This window comes from Schistocerca piceifrons, chromosome X (genome assembly GCF_021461385.2).
Source record: "Schistocerca piceifrons isolate TAMUIC-IGC-003096 chromosome X, iqSchPice1.1, whole genome shotgun sequence".
NCBI classification, from domain to species: Eukaryota; Metazoa; Arthropoda; class Insecta; order Orthoptera; family Acrididae; genus Schistocerca; species Schistocerca piceifrons.
Genome location: NC_060149.1, coordinates 176,392,047 through 176,411,721, shown reverse-complemented (window position 1 = coordinate 176,411,721; position 19,675 = coordinate 176,392,047). Strand labels below are relative to the sequence as shown.

The following is a 19,675-nucleotide window of genomic DNA, read 5'->3' as shown; positions in this document are numbered from 1 at the left end:
GTAGGAGAAATTCACAGAGTCCACGCTACCGGAAAGTATCGTATACCAGAAAATTCACAGACAACGACTTAACAAAACCAAGACGGTAACATGAGCAATAAGGGAGGTGAATATTCAACCTCACTAATTTGGTGAACATACAGTATTACGCGTGGAGGTGTATTCCGAAACATTGTTCGGGTGAGATATACTTTGCAACAAAAAATATAACATTAATAGAAGTTTGGCAACACATCATACGAGGGGCGTTTGAAAAGTCGTGCAAAAAAAAAACTACTTACATGTTTGGAGTAAATAATTTTTATTTTTCGACATAGTCTCCTTTTAGACTTACACACTTCGTCCAACACTGTTCTAATATGTTGATAACTTCCGAATAATAGGAATTGTCCAAGTCTGCAAAATAGCTATTAGTTGCTGCAATCACCTCCTCGTTTGAATAAAATCTTTGACCCACCAGCCATTTTTTCAAATTGGGGGAACAAATAGTAGTCCGAGGGAGCCAAGTCTGGAGAATAGGGTGGATGTGAAACGAGTTGGAATCCTATTTCCATTAATTTAGCGACCACAATTTCTGAGGTGTGTGCTGGTGCATTGTCGTGATAGAAAAGGAGCTTTTTGCTGTCCAATCACCGGCGTTTTTGTTGCAGCTCTGTTCTCAAACGGTCCAATAACGATGAGAAATATGCACCTGTAATAGTTTTACCCTTTTCCAGATAGTCAATGAGGATTACCCCTTGTGAATCCCAAAAGACAGTCGCCATAACATTTCCGGCCGAAGGAATGATCTTCGCCATTTTCGGTGCAGATTCTTCCTTGGTAACCCATTGTTTAGATCGTTGTTTGGTCTCAGGAGTATAGTAATGTATCCATGTTTCATCCACAGTGACGAGACGACGCTTTAAGCCCTGCGGATTCCTCCTGAACAGCTGCAAACCATCCTTGCAACACTTCACACGATCCCGTTTTTGGTCAAGCTTGAGCAATCGGGAAACCTATCTTGCGAATAGCTTTCTCATGTCCAAATGCTTATGCAAAATATTGTGTACCCGTTCATTCGAGATGCCAACAGCACTGGCAATCTCACGCACCTTAAATCTTCGTCATCCATCACCATATCATTGATTTTATCAATGATTTCTGGAGTCGTAACCTCCACAGGGTGTCCAGAACGTTCAGCATCACTTGTGCCCATATGGCTACTCCGAAAATTTTGAAACCACTTATAAACTGTTCTAATCGAAGGTGCAGAGTCACCGTAATGTTTGTCAAGCTTCTATTTAGTCTCCTGAGGCGTTTTTCCTTTCATAAAGTAGTGTTTAGTCACCACACGAAATTCTTTTTCGTCCATTTATTTGACAATCACTCGACTTCCTTGATTCATACGAATGCCAAATACAAAGAAATAGACCAATATGGCTGAAACTTGGTGTGCGTTCTTTCCAAGGATGTTACTAACTAAACATGACCTCGATACTCGCCGGTGGTGTCATCTCTTGGACTTTGCACGAACTTTTCAAACGCCCTCGTATAACGCGTTTGGCGTTTTCGTCTGACACTGTCGCGCTACATCTCCAGAAAGTTAACTGGTTCCAGCTCGGGATGGTAAAAAAGACCAGCTCCGGTGACAATGCATCCATGCAAATTACAAGCACCGGCATCTTACGTTGAACGCTTAAATTTGTGTAAGTAGGGATGACAGTAGACTCATACTCCCACGTAAATGTTTCTCAAAGCTTCTATGAAAATTTGAAAAACACCATGAAATTCATCGTTTGCAGGTGGTCACATGAGGTCCCTAGGATATACAGAAAATCTTATTTCCGCACAAAAAACAAATTACTATAAGGTACTGAAAAGAGAATGAAATTGATAAAAGCGAAAATCATTGCACTAAACATGATTCATTGAATAATTATTTATACTCAATACTACTGATGCTATAGCTCGATACCAAATGCTAAATAAACAAACATTTCCGTAATACTGTAAATTTTCAGAGATAAAAACGTAAGACATATGTTGTTACACACTTCAGCCTGAGAATTATTTACTGAATCTCTTCACACTAATCTGTCTTTTCCAAGCCTCTTCATCTCTGCATAGCTACTGTAGCCAACATCCGTTTGAAACTGCTTGCGGTGGTCAACTCTCGTTCTCAATCTAAGCCCACGCTTCCCTCCAATACCAGATCAAGTATTCTGTGATGCCTCGAGATATGCCTATCAGCTGATTCCTTCTTTTAGTCAGGATGTGTCAAAAATTTCCCATTTTCCCTCAGTTTTCCTATCTACCCATCTAATCTTCAATATCCTCTTGCAGCACCACATTTCAAAAGCTATTACTCCCTTCTTGACTGAACTGTTCATCGTCCACGTCTTACTTCAGTATGACACCTACATCTACATTTATCCTCCGCAAGCCACCCAACGGTGTGTGGCGGAGGGCATTTTACGTTTCAATGTCATTACCTCCTTTCCAGTCGCGTATGGAATGTAATGTAATGTCATTATTGTGGCCAAGATAGACACGAAGCCCACGCCTACCACAGTAGTACAAGTTTATATACCAACTAGCTCTGCAGATGACGAAGAGATTGATGAAATGAATGATGAGATAAAATAAATTATTCAGATAGTGAAGGGAGACGAAAATTTAATAGTCACGGGTGACTGGAATTCGATTGTAGGAAAAGGAAGAGAAGGAAATGTAGTAGGTGAATATGGAACGGGGGTAAGGAATGAAAGAGCAAGCCGCCTAGTAGAAATTTTGCACAGAGCATAACTTAATCATAACTAACACTTGGTTCAAGAATCATAAAAAAAGGTTGTATACATGGAAGAAGCCTGGAGATGCAGGTTTCAGATAGATTATATGATGGTAAGACAGAGATTTAGGAACCAGGTTTTAATTTGTACGACATTTCCAGGGGCAGATGTGGACTCTGACCACAATCTATAGGCTATGAACTGTAGAATAAAACCAAAGAAACAGCAAAAAGGTGGGAATTTAAGGAGATGGGACCTGGATAAACTGACAGAACCAGAGGTTGTAGAGAGTTTCAGGGAGAGCATTAGGGAACGATTGACAAGAATGGGGGAAAGAAATACAGTAGAAGAAGAATGGGTAGCTTTGAGAGATGAAATAGTGAAGGCAGCAGAGGATCAAGTAGGTAACAAGACGAGGGCTAGAAGAAATCCTTGGGTAGCAGAAGAGATACTGAATTTAATTGATGAAAGGAGAAAATACAAAAATGCAGTAAATGAACCAGGCAAAAAGGAATACAAACGTCTCAAAAATGAGATCGACAGGAAGTGCAAAATGGCTACAGGGATGGCTAGAGGACAAATGTAAGGATGTAAAGGCGAATGTCACTATGGGTAAGATAGATACTGCCTACAGGAAAATTAAAGAGACCTTTGGAGAAAAGAGAACCACTTACATGAATATCAAGATCCCAGATGGAAACCCAGTTCTAAGCAAAGAAGGGAAAGAAGAAAGGTGGAAGGAGTATATAGAGGTTCTGTACAAGTTCGACGTTCTTGAGGACAATATTATGGAAATGGAAGAGGATGTAGATGAAGATATGGGAGATATGATAATGCGTGAAGAGTTTGACAGAGCAATGCAAGACGTAAGTCGAAACAAGGCCCCGGGAGTAGACAACATTCCATTAGAAGTACTGATAGCCTTGGGAGAGCCAGCCCTGACAAAACTCTACCATCTGGTGAGCAAGATGTATGAGACAGGTGAAATACCTTCAGACTTCATAAAGAATATAATAATTCCAATCCCAAAGAAAGCAGGAGTTGACAGATGTGAAAATTACCGAACTATCAGTTTAATAAGCCACGGCTGGTAAATACAAACACGAATTCTTTCCAGACGAATGGAAAAACTGGTAGAAGCTAACCTCGGGGAAGATCAGTTTTGATCCGTAGAAATGGTGGAACACGTGAGGCAATACTTACCCTACGACGTATCTTGGAAAATAGATTAAGGAAAGGCAAACCTACGTTTCCAGCATTTGTAGACTTAGAGAAAGCTTTTGACAATGTTGACTGGAATACTCTTTTTCAAATTCTGAAGGTAGCAGGGGTAAAATACAGGGAGCGAAAGGCTATTTACATTTTGTACAGAAACCAGATGGCAGTTATAAGACTCGAGGGGCATGAAAGGGAAGCAGTGGTTGGGAAGCGAGTGAGACAGGGTTGTAGCCTATCCCAGATGTTATTCAATCTGTATATTGAGCAAGCAGTAAAGGAAACAAAAGAAAAATTCGGAGTAGGAATTAAAATTCATCGAGAAGAAATTAAAAGTTTGAGGTTCGCCGATGACATTATAATTCTGTTAGAGATAGCAACGGACCTGGAAGAGCCGCTGATGAACGGAATGGACAGTGTCTTGAAAGGAGAATATAAGATGAACATCAACAAAAGCAAAACGAGGATAATGGAATGTAGTCGAATTAAATCGGGTGAGGCAGCAGGAATTAGATTAGGAAATGAGACGCTTAAAGTAGTAAATGAGTTTTGCTATTTGGGGAGCAAAATAACTGATGATGGTCGTAGTAGAGAGGATATAAAATCTAGACTGGCAGTGGCAAGGAAAGCGTTTCTGAAGAAGAGAAATTTGTTAACATCGAGTATAGATTTAAATGTCAGGAAGTCTTTTCTGAAAGTATTTGTATGGAGTGTAGCTATGAATGGAAGTGACACGTGGACAATAAATAGTTTAGACAAGAAGAGAATAGAAGCTTTCGAAATGTGGTGCTACAGAAGAATGCTGAAGATTAGATGGGTAGATCACGTAACTAATGAAGAGATATTGAATAGAATTGGAGAGAAGAGAAATTTATGGCACAACTTGACTAGAAGAAGAGATCGGTTGGTAGGACATATTCTGAGGCATCAAGGGATCACCAATTTAGTATTGGCGGGCAGCGTGGAGGGTAAAAATCGAAGAGGGAGACCGAGAGATGAATACACTAAACAGATTCAGAAGGATGTAGGTTGCAGTAGGTACTGGGAGATGAAGAGGCTTGCACAGGATAGAGTAGCATGGAGAGCTGCATCAAACCAGTCTTCAGACTGAAGACCATAACAACAAACAACAATGTCATTTCACAATTTTTTTTTAGATGCTCCCCTTTTCATCTGGCGTTGCTGTCTACGATTATATGCCTAGTCAAGAATATTACACCCACCTTTTACTGCCGTTCCAACTTAGACAGTATTGAACATCCAACTGACACTAAGACTTAATTTAAAATATAGGCTAAAGAAAGAAAAACCCTCGTTTATAGCATTGTAGATCTAGAGAAAGATTTTGACAATGTTGATTGCAATACACTCTTTGTAAATGTGAGGCTAGCAGAGATAAAATACTGTAAACGAAATGTTATCTACAACTTGTACAAGAACGAGACAGCAGTTATAACAGTGAAGAATATGTAATGAGAGAAGTAGCTTGGAAGGTAGTATCACAGAATTGTAGCGTATTACCAATACTACTATTTCTGTACACAGAGCCAGCACTATAGGGAATTAAGAAGAAATTTGGAAAAAGAATTTCAGTTCAAGGAGATTAAATTAAGACTTAGATATTTGTCGATGATACAGTAATTCTGTCACAGGCTTTAAAGGACTTGGAAGTTCAGTAGAACAGAAATGTCAGTGCGAGCGTTGTAAGTTGAAGCATGATTAATGGAGCATAGTTGAATTAAATCAGACACTGCACATGGAATTAGATTAGGAAATGAGTGGCTCAAGTTGGTCTGAGCGCTATGGGACTTAACATCTTGATGTCATCAGTCCCCTAGAACTTAGGACTACTTAAACCTGACTAACCTAAGGGAAGCACACGCATCCATGCCCGAGGCCGGATTCGAACCTGCGACCGTAGTAGTCGCGCGGTTCCAGACTGAAGCGCCTAAAACCGCCAGGGCACACCGGCCGGCAGATTAGGAAATAACTCCAGAAATAGTAGATGAGTTTTGTTATTTTCGCAACAAAAAGAGCTGATGACAGAAATGGAGAATATTATAAATGCAAATGCATAAACGCATTTCTCGAAAAACAAACCTGTTAACATCAAATACAAAGTTAAATCTTACGTAGTTTTTTCTGAAGATATTATCTGGAATGTGAACAGCGTTCACTATGCTGTTTGTAGTAGCTTACCCGCATTCCTACTCCTGCATTACCCCTATTTGATTTTGTATTTATAACCCTGTATTCACCTGACCAGAAGTCTTGTTCCTCCTGCCACCGAAATTCACTAATTCCAACTATATCTAACTTTAACCTATCCATTTCACTTTTTAAATTTTCTAACCTACCTGCCCGATTAAGAGATCTGACATTCCACACTCCGATCCGTAGAACGCCAGTATTCTTTCTCCTGATAACATGAGATTATGATCATAAATTTATTCTGACTAGTGTCTAGTTTCTCCCACACACGTTGACCCCCGAACAAAAGCGGCACGTGGATGCCAGCTACAAGTTGACTGAACTGCAAAACGAGGACAACACTCTTCTGGAGGGAATCATCACGGGTGTCGAGACTTGATGTTTTCAATACGAACCCACCACAAAACGACACAGTGCAAAAATTCACTTTGAAGGGTCAACGCTCTGACGGCATAGTCGAAATCCAAGTCTATTAACGCCCTAGTCAAACAACATCCAAAAGAAGGACTTCCCTCGTAGTTTCACATCGTTTTATGACCGTTCTGTGCGTTGACCTCAAAAATAGTTCAAATGGCTCTAAGCACTATGGGATTTAACATCTGGGGTCATCAGTCCCCTAGACTTGGAAATACTTAAAGCTAAATCCGCTTTGTTTTACACGATATCCTTATCCCACTAGTCAGCCACCCAGGCTGCCTTTTGCTATTAGTACCCCGTTTCGACCGTTCTAATGGAAAGCAACTCTCAAATACCATGAGAAATGTGTTAAGGAAAGCATTATATTTGTCATCTATATTATCGGTACTATAATCATCCTGCCACTCTTGTTCCTTGACGGGGTTTAAAAAACACTGTATTGCTGTTGGATTAACTTTCCTACATAGCTTGTAATTATATGTGACATTTGTTTGAGTACAAAAGCCTTTCAATGTTAAAATTTGTGCATTATGGTCTGAAAGACCATTCACCCTTTTACTTACAGAATGCCCATCTAGTAATGAAGAATGAATGAAAATATTGTCCATGGCTGTACTATGTTCCACTGCACCCTTGTTGGAAAAAACACAGTCTGCATCAGATCATACGAATTTAGGAAATCTACAAACAACCTTTCTTGCATCATCACATACAAAATTTATATTTAAGTACCACATATAACTAATTTCTGCCGGCCGTTGTGGCTGAGCGGTTCTAGGCGCTTCGGGCTGGAACCGAGCTGCTGCTACGGTCGCAGGTTAGAATCCTGCCTCGGGCATGGATGTGTGTGATGTCATTAGGTTAGTTAGGTTTAAGTACTTGTAAGTCTAGGGGACTGATGACCTCAGATGTTAAGTCCCACAGTGCTCAGAGCCATTTGAACCATTTTAAACTAATTTCTGGCACTTCCTATAAAGTGAATCAAGAAACCTCTCTAGCTTGAGCAGAAATGCTCTGAAGCCAGAGTTAGGGGACCTATAAACAATAACAATCAGAAGTTTAGTTTCATTAAATTCAGCTGCCCTTGCACAACATTAAAGTATCTGTTCGGTGCAGTGCCATGATACGTCTACGGACACAAATGGAATACTGTTTTTTTTTCCACTCCCACACCCCGCAAGTAACTCCTTGAAAAACAGCTCTGAATTGTCAAATTATTTAAATGGTGCTCCGATATACCAATATTTTCAGAGCCAACTTCTATAAGCAGTTCACTAACTTCATATCTAATACCTCATATATTTTGATGACATATGCTAATTCATTCTCTACTTAGAAACATGACGTCCTCTGAAGGTGAGCCCTTACTTGGAGGGACTTCCTTTAAGCAAGTATATCTTTCAGCTGACTTCCATCTCAAAAAGGTGCAGCTCTAACACCAACTACTACAGTGATGAGTGATCCCACCACCATCCACTACACTATCACCTGTAAGCTTTTCCAGCCTCCCCTTCCCATACCTACCGAGGTGCAGGCTATGCCTAGTGGAACCGGATCTACTGATAGGCTCAACCAGCACCACTGAAATGTGACCCACGCCCTCTGCCATCAGTACCTTCTCCATCCCCATATTAACGCGCCTAACAGCCGCGTAAAGATGAGGCCGATCATGACGCTGAAACAGCTGCACGAAATGCAAATTAGTGCCACCAGTTTGAGTAGCTATCTTTACCAGGCCACCACTTACATCATATTCCCCGTCCCTATCAAGACTGTTCCGTGCTCCACCCACTATCACTACCGGATCCTCTTTCATAAAATTTCTACATAACTGCACTATGCTGTCAGTCTACTGAGCCAACCCTGCACTAGGCTTCACATTGCTGGTGATCTGGAACTCACTCCCCAACACTTCCTGCAACTGCTGGCCCACACCTCTACCGTGTGAACTACCTAACAGCAGAACCTTCTTCTTTCTGTTAGACTTTGCAACTGACCTCGGCCTCCTAACTTCTGAGGACTGCTGCACGTTCCCTAGATCTACAGCAACAAGAGGCTCCTCTCCACTCAGCTCTGACAGTTGTTCAAATTTATTGCATATACGCAAAGTATACCTGTCTATACTTCCGCCGTATAGCTGCCGTCTTGCCAACTCCCAGTACCCATTCCCCAGCACCCTTCACCCTCCTCAACTTATCTAGCTCCTCCTTTGCGTGTTGTAACTGCACCTGAAGGGCACAGATCTTACGGTCCTGCTCCTCTATCAACTTATTTCTACAACAGATTCTGCATTCCCAGGAGAGGATCTCGTCAGATTGCCCACTGGATTGCCCACTGCATTCCTCCCAATGAAAAGACTTTGAACAAATCCCACACCGTAACCCACTACTCACAAACCTACGACAGAACCCACACTTCTCACTCATGGTAAAATTTTACTGTTACTGAAAAAAAACTATACATCTTCATTATCTAAGTTCAGTTACACCAGTAGAATTACTTATAGAACTAGCAACAGCGGTCTCGAAACTCCCTCTCTACTAAGAAAGCAACTACTTGTATTAATACTGCCGACCGCGGTGGTCTAGCGGTTCTAGGCGCGCAGTCCGGAACCGCGCGACTGCTACGGTCGCAGGTTCGAATCCTGCCTCGGGCATGGATGTGTGTGATGTCCTTAGGTTAGTTAGGTTTAAGTAGTTCTAAGTTCTAGGGGACTAATGACCACAGATGTTAAGTCCCATAGTGCTCAGAGCCATTTGAACCATTTTTGTATTAATACTACTAAACCACAACTAATACCAATACCAACAAAACTACACAAAATTATTAGCTAAAACCAAAAATTCAAGCGGCCACTGGACCACTCAACGAAGTTAAAACACTGAACGAAAATTTTACAGAAATATTTCACTAGAAACAATAAGAAACGTCAGCTGAAAACAAAACCGCGAAATTTACTAAACGACTTCAGCGCACAGAAAAATCTAAAAAACGCAGCAAGCGAATGTTTCCAACAGTTTCTTAAATCGTTATTTTGCCACAAACAGCACGAAACACCGCTGAAAACTATTAAATTTAATAACTGTATAACTGTGCACAAATACCTTTGTCAGTACTTAGGTTTATAACTGCTCAGCTGCAACTGCACGCCGCAAAATGTACTCGTAAACACACTACTGAGATGTTGTAGACGAAATTAACACTAGAGATACACACCGACGGAATAGGCTTGGAAAAACAGTAAAGGCTGGGTGATGGCAGTTTTCCTCGAGATATGAGAATTGGTCTTTGGAGATGACCGAAGCTACCGTTACACTAAATTAATCGGGGAGGCAGAAGCGGACTTAATTACCATATACGAATGAATGACTGAATTTTATTTATTACGGAAAGTGATATTGTATTTGTCGATAAAATGCTTCCGATTCTCACTTTTTATACAAGAAAATAATATGACTCAAATTTTTCTCGTCCTGTTTCTGCGTGATCACAATGAGATAGCGACCTGTTTTCTGTCTGACGGGCAAGCAGTTCAATTTCCGGGAAGAAAGAAGTCCTCGCTACTAAGGGCTAGCCAGAGCACGGGAGAGCATTCAGCTACAGTGAAATTCTTTTGTGAAGGTTACTGAGATCTCCGCTGGTACTTGCTGGCTGGCAGAAAGTACGTGACTTTTGATTGTCTCTTGATATTGTGCGGATTTCACTCGAGAAAGTGGAAAATGGTTCTCACCCAGCACTTTTTTCAAAGTGCCATCGCTGCTCTCAAAGAGAACTGTCCTGTAAGCAGTCTATCAATAAATGTTAATCATCATGACAAGGATTTAAATAATGACTTGGTGGTATACTTCACTTCATAGATTTTATATTACATACTTAGAAACACAAAATGAACGATCGTAGTATTTACAGGTTAATTTACACACATTCAAAGAACCCTTTCGTCTATTACAGTATATTCATTCATATATGGTCTTTATCTGGATTAATTTGGTTAGGTGAATATATTGCTTATATTGCAAATTATCATCATAATGTGCTCATGTGCCATTTAATTTGTGCTGGATAGTGGGAGTAAGCACATAGCTCATTTTACAGGCATTAACGTAATACATTTATACTCCGAGAGTCCAAGTATTTAGATACTGGATTAATAAAAAACAGATAAAATTTAAGATGGTGGTTTTAACGCTCCAGTTGTTCCTCATAGTTTCCTCCCACTTAAGGTCAACGCGCAGGCCGCTGTGGCCGAGTGGTTCTAGGCACTTCAGTCCGGAACCGCGCTGCTGCTACGCTAAATCACAGTAAGACACGGTTTTTACAGTTTTTAACAGACAATTCAACGAAAAACCTGACGTTTTAATTTCACAGAATGGGCATGTGATTAGTGAAACTGAACAGTTCAAATTTCTATGTGCTTATAGATCGTAAACTGTTGTGGAAAGCCCGCGTTCAGGATCTGGTTCAAAGACTTGATGCTGCCATTTTTACTATTCGAACGGTATCTGAAGTGAGTGATCGTTTGACAAGAAAATTAGTCAACTTTGCTTGTTTTCACTCGATTATGTCGTATGGTATTTAATTTCGCGGTAACTCTTCCCATTCTAAAAGGATATTTTTGACTCAGAAACGGGCAGTTCGGGCAATAAGTGATGTACGTTCACGAACCTCTTGTCGACCCCAGTTCACGAGCCTGGGTATTTTGACGTTGGCCCCTCAATGTATATATATATATTCCTTACTGTCATTTCTTGCTAACAATATGAGCTTATTCCCAACAATAAGCAGCTTTCACTCAGTTAATAGTCGGCAGAAATCAAACCTGCACTTGATCGGACATCCTTAACTCTTGTGCAGAAAGGTGTGCAGTATACTGCTGCATCCATTTTCAATAAACTACCACTAGAATTCATACATCTTAGCAGTAATCCACGCGCATTCAAATCGAAACTGAAGAGTTTCCTCATGGGTCACTCCTTCTGTTCCATCGAGAAGTTTCTTGAAAAATTAAGCTGATTTTTATTGTACTGTTGATTGTGTTTACTTATACTTAAGGCTTGACTTTTTTGGGGGTTTGTAAACATTTTATTTTGTCTGCTTTTACTTTTATGTTGTAATTTCATGTACTGACACGTTCCATGACCTTGGAGATTTGCTCCTCAATTTGGTCCTACAGAACTTGACGTGTAAAGAAGTAAACAAGCAAACGGAAAAACTTTAACATCTGTGCTTCTTTGTCTTTGAATCAAGTAACTTCGTTTTCATTTCGTTTTATTTCGACTCCCATTTTCGTGCAACGGGACGACTGCTAACTGTAGCACTGTGTTTTCTCAATCGGAATTTCGTATAGTTCTTTATGCTCTTCACTCATTGTGTTATGGTACCACTTGTCTGTTTCCCCAAACATTTAAAACACTCTTGAAAACATGACGTGAATCAGATGTCTCCTAGGTAAGTACTTGGATTGATAGAACCTACCAGTTTCCCTACAGTTTCCTTTTCTCTATCCGTACTCTGAAATCCTGTCTGCTAATTCTGTACTTGGGTTCAAAGCTGTTTCAGTAGAACAAATGGATTGTATACTTAAACTTGTAAACACAGATGCAGTCTAACAAAACTTAACAGCGTGACTGACCATGCCAGTGAATACGTTGCGCGACTCTGCAGTGTGCAGTTTCATATTCCTTTTCCTTTTTTCCCTTCGCTGTACGCTTACACGTTGGCCGGATATATCTACACTAAATGTTAGCAACTATTTCCATAACAACCGTGAGTAAATTCAATATAGCGTACAAACAATGATTTTTAGGTTTTCGTCAACTGTCCAAATGAAATACTTGTCGCACCAATCAAATCACTGTTTCTAATAAACCCACGTGAAGATAAATTCTTAAAGTAACGATTATGTTATGGAAATAGCGTAAAGTTCATCGACAGTTTTCTTGTACTAACTTGAGATTTTTGTACCAGAAAAGTGTGATTAGAAAAAAACCACAATTAGAATCAACTTTTGTGCTGTACACGCCTATTTTTACTTCCTATAGTGAACTGAAATGTAGACAAGACTGATCAAAGTTAATAAAAACAAAATATACCACGAGGATGACTTTTTTCCATCTGAACATAAATGTTCTTCTTTTATACGTCGTAAAATTTCTGTCATGTGAAACATTTTTGTCCAATGTGAAATTTGTCATTACATTGCTACTTAAATAAAACTGTGTATAACCTGATAAAATTACTGCTTGTCAGAAAATTTCGACAGTAAAGTCGTTTCAGTTAATAATAAAGAAATCTGAAGACTCACTGAAACACAGCTTCTCATTTTTCTGTAAATTTTATCGAAATGAATGCTACAACTTACGTTGTAACAATATTGACAACGACAGCAGTAATTTTGTTGCGTTGTTCCTTTTGACACCTTTCCGGGATGACGCAACCAAACAAGCTATTCGTCTGAGCTACGTGAGCCTTTGATGCTTCACTCACTTGTCACTTCGTAAATATCGCTTATGTGCAAACAGAAACAAAGAATAGACAGCCCACTCACTTTTACGAGGAACTCCTATGATTGAGAATAAGCACATTAACCTTAAATAAAAATGATCATACTGGCACTTACAGGTGGTCGCTCAGACGTAAAAGTTCTGTATTTTACGCTGTGCCACCTCAATACGTAATGTATGAAAGTCTTGTTTCCCTTCTTCCACTTACCGCTATTTAATCTGTTTGTGAAGTGACAGATGACATGGATGGGAGAAAATTCGGAAAACGCTGTGCCAACTTCTTCCAGAGGCATTCGTAGTTCCTACGGAGCCAACATGCGCATTATGAGCAACAGTTGGCGCAGTATCTATTTCTTTCGATCTGCCCATTGCAGGAATGTTCCTTACCGTCTATGTAGCATTATAGCGCCATTCGAATAACAGTGTTTTGCTCATTCGCAGAATTGCCATTCTTGTCGCACTCCGTCTTTTGAGATTCCTTTGTGCGTACAACTGAAATGTGCTCTTCGCGTTCTTTTTGCATTGTCCGTACGAAGTATCATATCTAGTTTCTCCCATATTGCGAAAGACATTTATTTTCCGAAGTAACCAACATTCGATACACGTGAATGACACAGACAGTTATCACTGCGGTATTTCCTCCATATTCGATGTTACGTGCTTCCTCATTTGGATATGAAATCACGTACTTCTGCATAACACGGCAGTCGGTTTCGTGATCAAAAGTCGTAAATATTGTATTTACTCTGAAACTCCGGAATTTGAAGAGTGAATGCCGTTGAATTAGTTTATTGTAGAACTACAATAATATAAGAGGAAATTACTGTGTTCCATTTGGAAAAGAAATCTGATACAGATAGCTCTGTAATTAATACAGCTATGAAAAGAGACTGTACCTCATTTAGTGATGACGTTTTCACCATTCATTTCAGTGAGAACAGAATTATGATGTCCTAAACGGTTGAGGAAATATCTCATGTATATCTTAGTTGAATCACCATAATATTTCCTTAATACATCCTCAAAACGTCAAATTTTCAACAATTGATTTGGAACATGTCATTCCTCTTGTAACTGACCGAAATATTGATCGTTCCGTTTGCAAGTCAGTGAATAAAAATATAAAAAAGCATAATGGTAAGCGTCTATTTTGGAAGAGGAACAGAAAAGAAACAAAAATGCAAAAGACATTTTTCATTTCATTACGAGTATTACGCAAATATTTGCCAACATTTACGGTAAGTATATTCGACGAACATGGAAGTTTTTAGCGAAACGAACGGGGATACGAAATTACACATTGCAGGATGACGTCATGTGTTCACTGGCATATACATTTCCGATGTTAAGTTTTGTTAGACTGCAGTACGTGTTTGTAAGTGTAAGTGCACAGTAGATTTGAGCTGCTGAAATAGCACTGTACCCAGCTACGGAATTACGAGATACGATTTTCGTGTACGGACAAGGAGAGAGAGACCGTAGGGAAACTGATAGGTTGCATCAATCCAAGAAAATTATTCCTTAGTTTCTAATGTCAGACACGACCAATGTATACAACAGCAATTTCTAAAGTTGCAAAATACTATTTACGTAGTCAGTGTTAACTTTAGCTTGCTTACAGGTGCAGAAAAATGCGGTGAACCGGAAATTCCCGTGTACGGCAACGTGACAGTGGATGGTGGAACAGCAACTTATACGTGCGACCAAGGCTACAAGCTGCAAGGAGTCAGGATCCGGGTGTGCTCAGTTGGAGGACTGTGGTCCGATTACCAACCCGTCTGCGTTGGTACGTACTCACCGCCACATCATCTTACCTGACTTGACTACAGTTATTCGGTTATACTACTTTAGTTTCACTGAGTGTGATAATTCTACAGTAATGTTTATCGTTAGCTAAACAGTACTGCATGCTCCTTTTAAATCTGGAAAAATTAAACGTAGAAACTGAAACAGGGTTGCAGTTTAAAGACCTACAGTGTTACTAGGCACCGATGATAAAAGCTAAGACTGCACGCAGATGAAAAAGGAAATCGGAAGAGGTTTTGTTTAACAGATTAACTGACAATCTTGCTCTCAAGAATCAATGATTTCCAGTGACCGTTGTAGGAGAACCAAAAGCCTTAACGCGTTTTATCTGGTAATATTGCTCTCATTGATCCACTAACTAAGCACAGTTGCCAGCGCCTATCAGTAAGAGGGCATCGCTGGTACGAGCCATCATTGACCCCAACCGAGAGGTCATTCCGTGAAATATCGTGCAATTCCGCATGTCATATTTTGCTGACATCAGCATCAGCAATTCCTTACCGTTAAGGCCGTGTCAGGAATCATGACATCCGGGCATATGTAGAGGCGAGGGAGAAACTTGGAGGGAAGGCGCATGCAGTTGCACTTTTCATATTTCGCTGAGAGCAGCATCAGTACTTTCATATCTCCAAGGAGATTACAGGAATCAGCAGCAGCAGCAGCAGCAGCACATCCAGCCACATGCCAAGGCCATGGAGCGTCGGGGTAGGGAGCGTTAAGTCCAACCATGACTCCCCACATCCCCGTTCACCAACCAAATTTTGCGAAGTCTACCGACTGCCGAAAAAAGTCTCAACTACGTCTCCATTACGGACTACAAAAAAATCGTTTAAGGATTGGTTTACCAGCGACATCGTTATCTTTTATTTTTTATTTTGGTGGTAGATTGGAGTAAAGCGTCAACGTTGGCTCTCGTTCAAACTGTATTGGTGTAAGGGTAAGATTTTTCTGTCCTACGATAACATCATTCCAGTGACATCAATTGAGTGCACGTTGAAGGTGTAGCTGTGAGACCTGAGGTCCCATATCACTCGCCGATGATGGAAGTTCAACGTAGCAGGCAGTAGGGAATAGTCACACTGCCACCTTTAATTTCAAAGTATAAATCATTCTCAGTCGATTACTAGATCACGCAAACAGCACATTTCGCAATAAATAATTAAAATCCAACAAAAAAAAATGGTTCAGATGGCTCTGAGCACTATGGGACTTAACTTCTGAGGTCATCAGTCTCCTAGAACTTAGAACTACTTAAACCTAACTAACCTAAGGACATCACACACATCCATGGCCGAGGCAGGATTCGAACCTGCGACCGTAGCGGTCGCGCGGTTCCAGACTGTAGCGCCTAGAACCGCTCTGCCACTCCGGCCGGCTAAAATCCAACATCTGCATATAAAACATAAATAACAAATTACGTATTCATATTCGTTTAAAATGAGTTTTTCCTTGAATACTATCCCATAAACCCGGAGACGATAAATAAAGGCAAGTCATGCTACACATCCTACTTGCTCCTGTCACCAGCAGATGGCTGCACTATAGAACACGCCTGCTTTCTTCCACCAACAGATAACTGCACTGTAAAATCGACCAAGTTTGACCTGCGAACCAAGATTTCGTACTGCCATCAACAGAATGCTGCATCATTTATTGTGATGTCAGAATATTGAAAAATACGTCTGCAGTGTAAAATAAAGAATGAGTTAATATCCACAATTACACAGTTTGCCAAATTAGTCTACAAAATTCTTAAATCTGTACCTATCACTAATAACTGCTGACATTTGAGAATGTAGGCCTAACAATTCAATGTCGTAAAAGAAACCTGACCACGCTTATAACGGCAGAAAAATACGCGTTACCTATGCAGGGAAACAGACGGACTGAATGTACCTCATTAGGCCTACTGTTGACGTAAGTCACAACACTCCCTCAAAGTAAGTATTCCTGCGATTAAATGGTTCTGTAGCACAATTTTAGGACGGACAATGACAATGTATTGTGTTATCCACTACAAACAATATAAAGAATGCAATTTATAGCAAATTACTGATATAATAGAGTACTTTGCTGTCAGAAGTCTCCCTAAAAGATTTATAGACTGTATTTTTCCTATAATATTGCTAACAATATTCTAAATAAACATCAGCAGCGTGAAAAGTGTGTCGTTCATCAGGCAGAGGTATCTAAATACGTGGAGTGCGTATTCAGTCTGTGCAGTTACATTTCCGGAGATAATAGCTTACGAAAACCTTATCAGAGAAGGAAGCAATAAATTGATTTCATTACTAAACGTGACTTAAACTGCAGAAGAACTTGGTAGAAGCAGACATCGGGGAAGATTAGTTTGGATTCTTGTAGACCTAAAGAAAACTTTTGACAATGTTAAGTGGAACACTCTCTTCGAAATTCTGAAGGTAGCAGGGGTAAAATACAGTGGCAGAAAGGCTATTTACAACTTGTACAGAAGCCAGACGGCAGTAATAAGAGTCGAGAGGCATGAAACGGAAGTAGTAGTTGAGAAGGGAGTGATACAGGATTGCAGGGTAATCCCAATGTTATTCAGTCTGCACATTGAACAAGTAATAACGGAAATAAAAGAAAAATATGGAGTACGAATTGTAGTTCAAGGAGAATAAATAAAACCTTTGAGGTTTGCCGATGACATTGTAATTCTGTCAGAGACAATAAAGGACTTGAAAGAGCAGCTGAACAGAATGGACAGTGATTTGCTAAGAGGCCATCAGATGAATATCAACAAAATAAAAACAAACATAATTGAATGTATTCGAATTAAACCAGGTGATTCTAAACGATTCAGATTAGTGAACAAGACTCTTTAGGTAGTAGATGAGTTTCGCTATTCGGGCAGTAAATTAACTGTTGATGAGACCATATAAGTGTAGAAAGTATATAGTAGAGAGGATATAAAGTGTAGACGGGAAACAGCAAGAAAAGCATTTCTGAAGAAGCGAAATCTATTAACATCGAATATAGGTTTAAGTGTTACGAAGTTTCTTCTGGAGTGTAGCCATGTATGTACGTGAAACATGGACTATAGACTGTTTAGATAAATAGAGAACAGAAGATTTTGAAATGTGGTGTTACAGAAGAATGCTGAAGATTAGATGGGTTGATTACGTAGCTAATGAGGAAGTACTGAATAGAACTTGGGAGGCAAAGAATTTGTGGCACAACTTGACCAAACGAAGGGATCGATTGCTAGGACACATTCTGAGACATCAAGGCTTCACCAGTTTAGTATTTGAGGGAAGTGCGAAGGGTTAAAATAGTAGATGAACACCAAGAGATGAATACAGTAAGCAGATCAAGAAAGATGTATGTTGCGGTAGCTAATTCGGAGATGTAGAAGTTCGCACAGGACAGAGCGTAAAGAGCTGCAGCAAACAAGTTTTCAGACTGAAGACCACAACAACAACATTCCATCAGTTTTAATCTCTGCAAACGGCTGCTCTGTTGTTACAGCTAGAATATAATTACTCCCTTTGGCAAATTACTGGTAATCCCGCACCGCAATTGCTTCTGTAATCACATTATTTCGCCTTCGTTTTCCGTGTATTACGACGTCGCTATCTCAGCAGAACCATGGACTGGTAGACTCTAACGTCATTTCTGGTTATGACCCACTAAATTTTAGAGCACGACCACTTCCACATCTACATGATAGAGAATAGCATCACTTTAATGCGTGTTGTAGCATTTGTTTAGTATTTATATTAATGATGGTGGTCATACAAGCTCTTGAGTTAGGCGTTAAGCGTATTTTTGATGATTCTTTGTGTTTGAAAGGAATACGATATCGAATTATGGTAGCGATTTTATTTGTTTCGATAAACGTGTATTTTAATGAAGTATACAACCAATTTAGATGAATGAGTATTTAATTTGTGTTTATAAAGAATGAGACGTTTCACGATATATGGTAAGTAGTTTTCCCGATATATCGACTCTGACATTGTCTTTGGAAATGTCATATCTCTCATTGTTACCGTCTTTGGTCGTTTGTTTACAAGTAGTCGAAGTACACCTGCAGTTTAAGTCATATTAAGTAATGAAATTCTTTTATTACTTCTTTCTCTGATAAGATAATTGTGTTGTGCATATGTTTGTGGTGGTGTACTTGGTTACAGGTTTTTGTTTTCGTGAGCTGTTGTCTGAGGAAATCTAAGTGCACAGACTGAATACGCACTCCACGTATTTAGATACCTCTGCCTGATGAACGTCACACTTTTCAAGCTGCTGATGTTTTTTTAGAATATTATTAGCAATATTATAGGAAAAATACAGTCTATAAATCTTTTAGGGAGACTTCTGACAGCAAACTACTGTATTATATCACTGATTTGCTATAAATAGCATTGTTTATATTGTTTGTAGTGGATAACACGATTCATTGTCTTTTTCCGTCCTAAAATTGTGCTACAAAACCATTTAATCGCGGGAATACATACTTTGAGGGAGTGTTGTGACTTGCAACAGTAGGCCTAATGAGTTACATCTGTTTCACTGCATAGATAACACGTATTTTTCTGCAGTTATAAGCGTGGTCAGGTTAGTTTTACGACATTGAATTGTTAGGCCTACATTTTCAAATGTCAGCAGTTGTTTGTAATAGGTACAGATTTTAGAATTTTGGCCACTAATTTGGCAGATTGTGTATACGTGGATATTAACTCGCTCTTTGTTTTACACTGCAGACGTATTTTTTAGTATTCTGACATCACAATAAAT

The 19,675-nt window shown here is 39.7% G+C and overlaps 1 protein-coding gene across 1 annotated transcript in view; it reads left to right on the top strand.

The window, feature by feature from the left end:
* Positions 1-19,675, top strand: part of LOC124723046 — a 401,647-nt gene that overhangs the window by 236,874 nt on the left and 145,098 nt on the right. Inside the window, exon 4 of the mRNA XM_047248226.1 lies at positions 14,736-14,900. Within this exon, the coding sequence (XP_047104182.1) occupies positions 14,736-14,900 (165 nt within the window). The remainder of the gene's footprint in view (positions 1-14,735; positions 14,901-19,675) is intronic.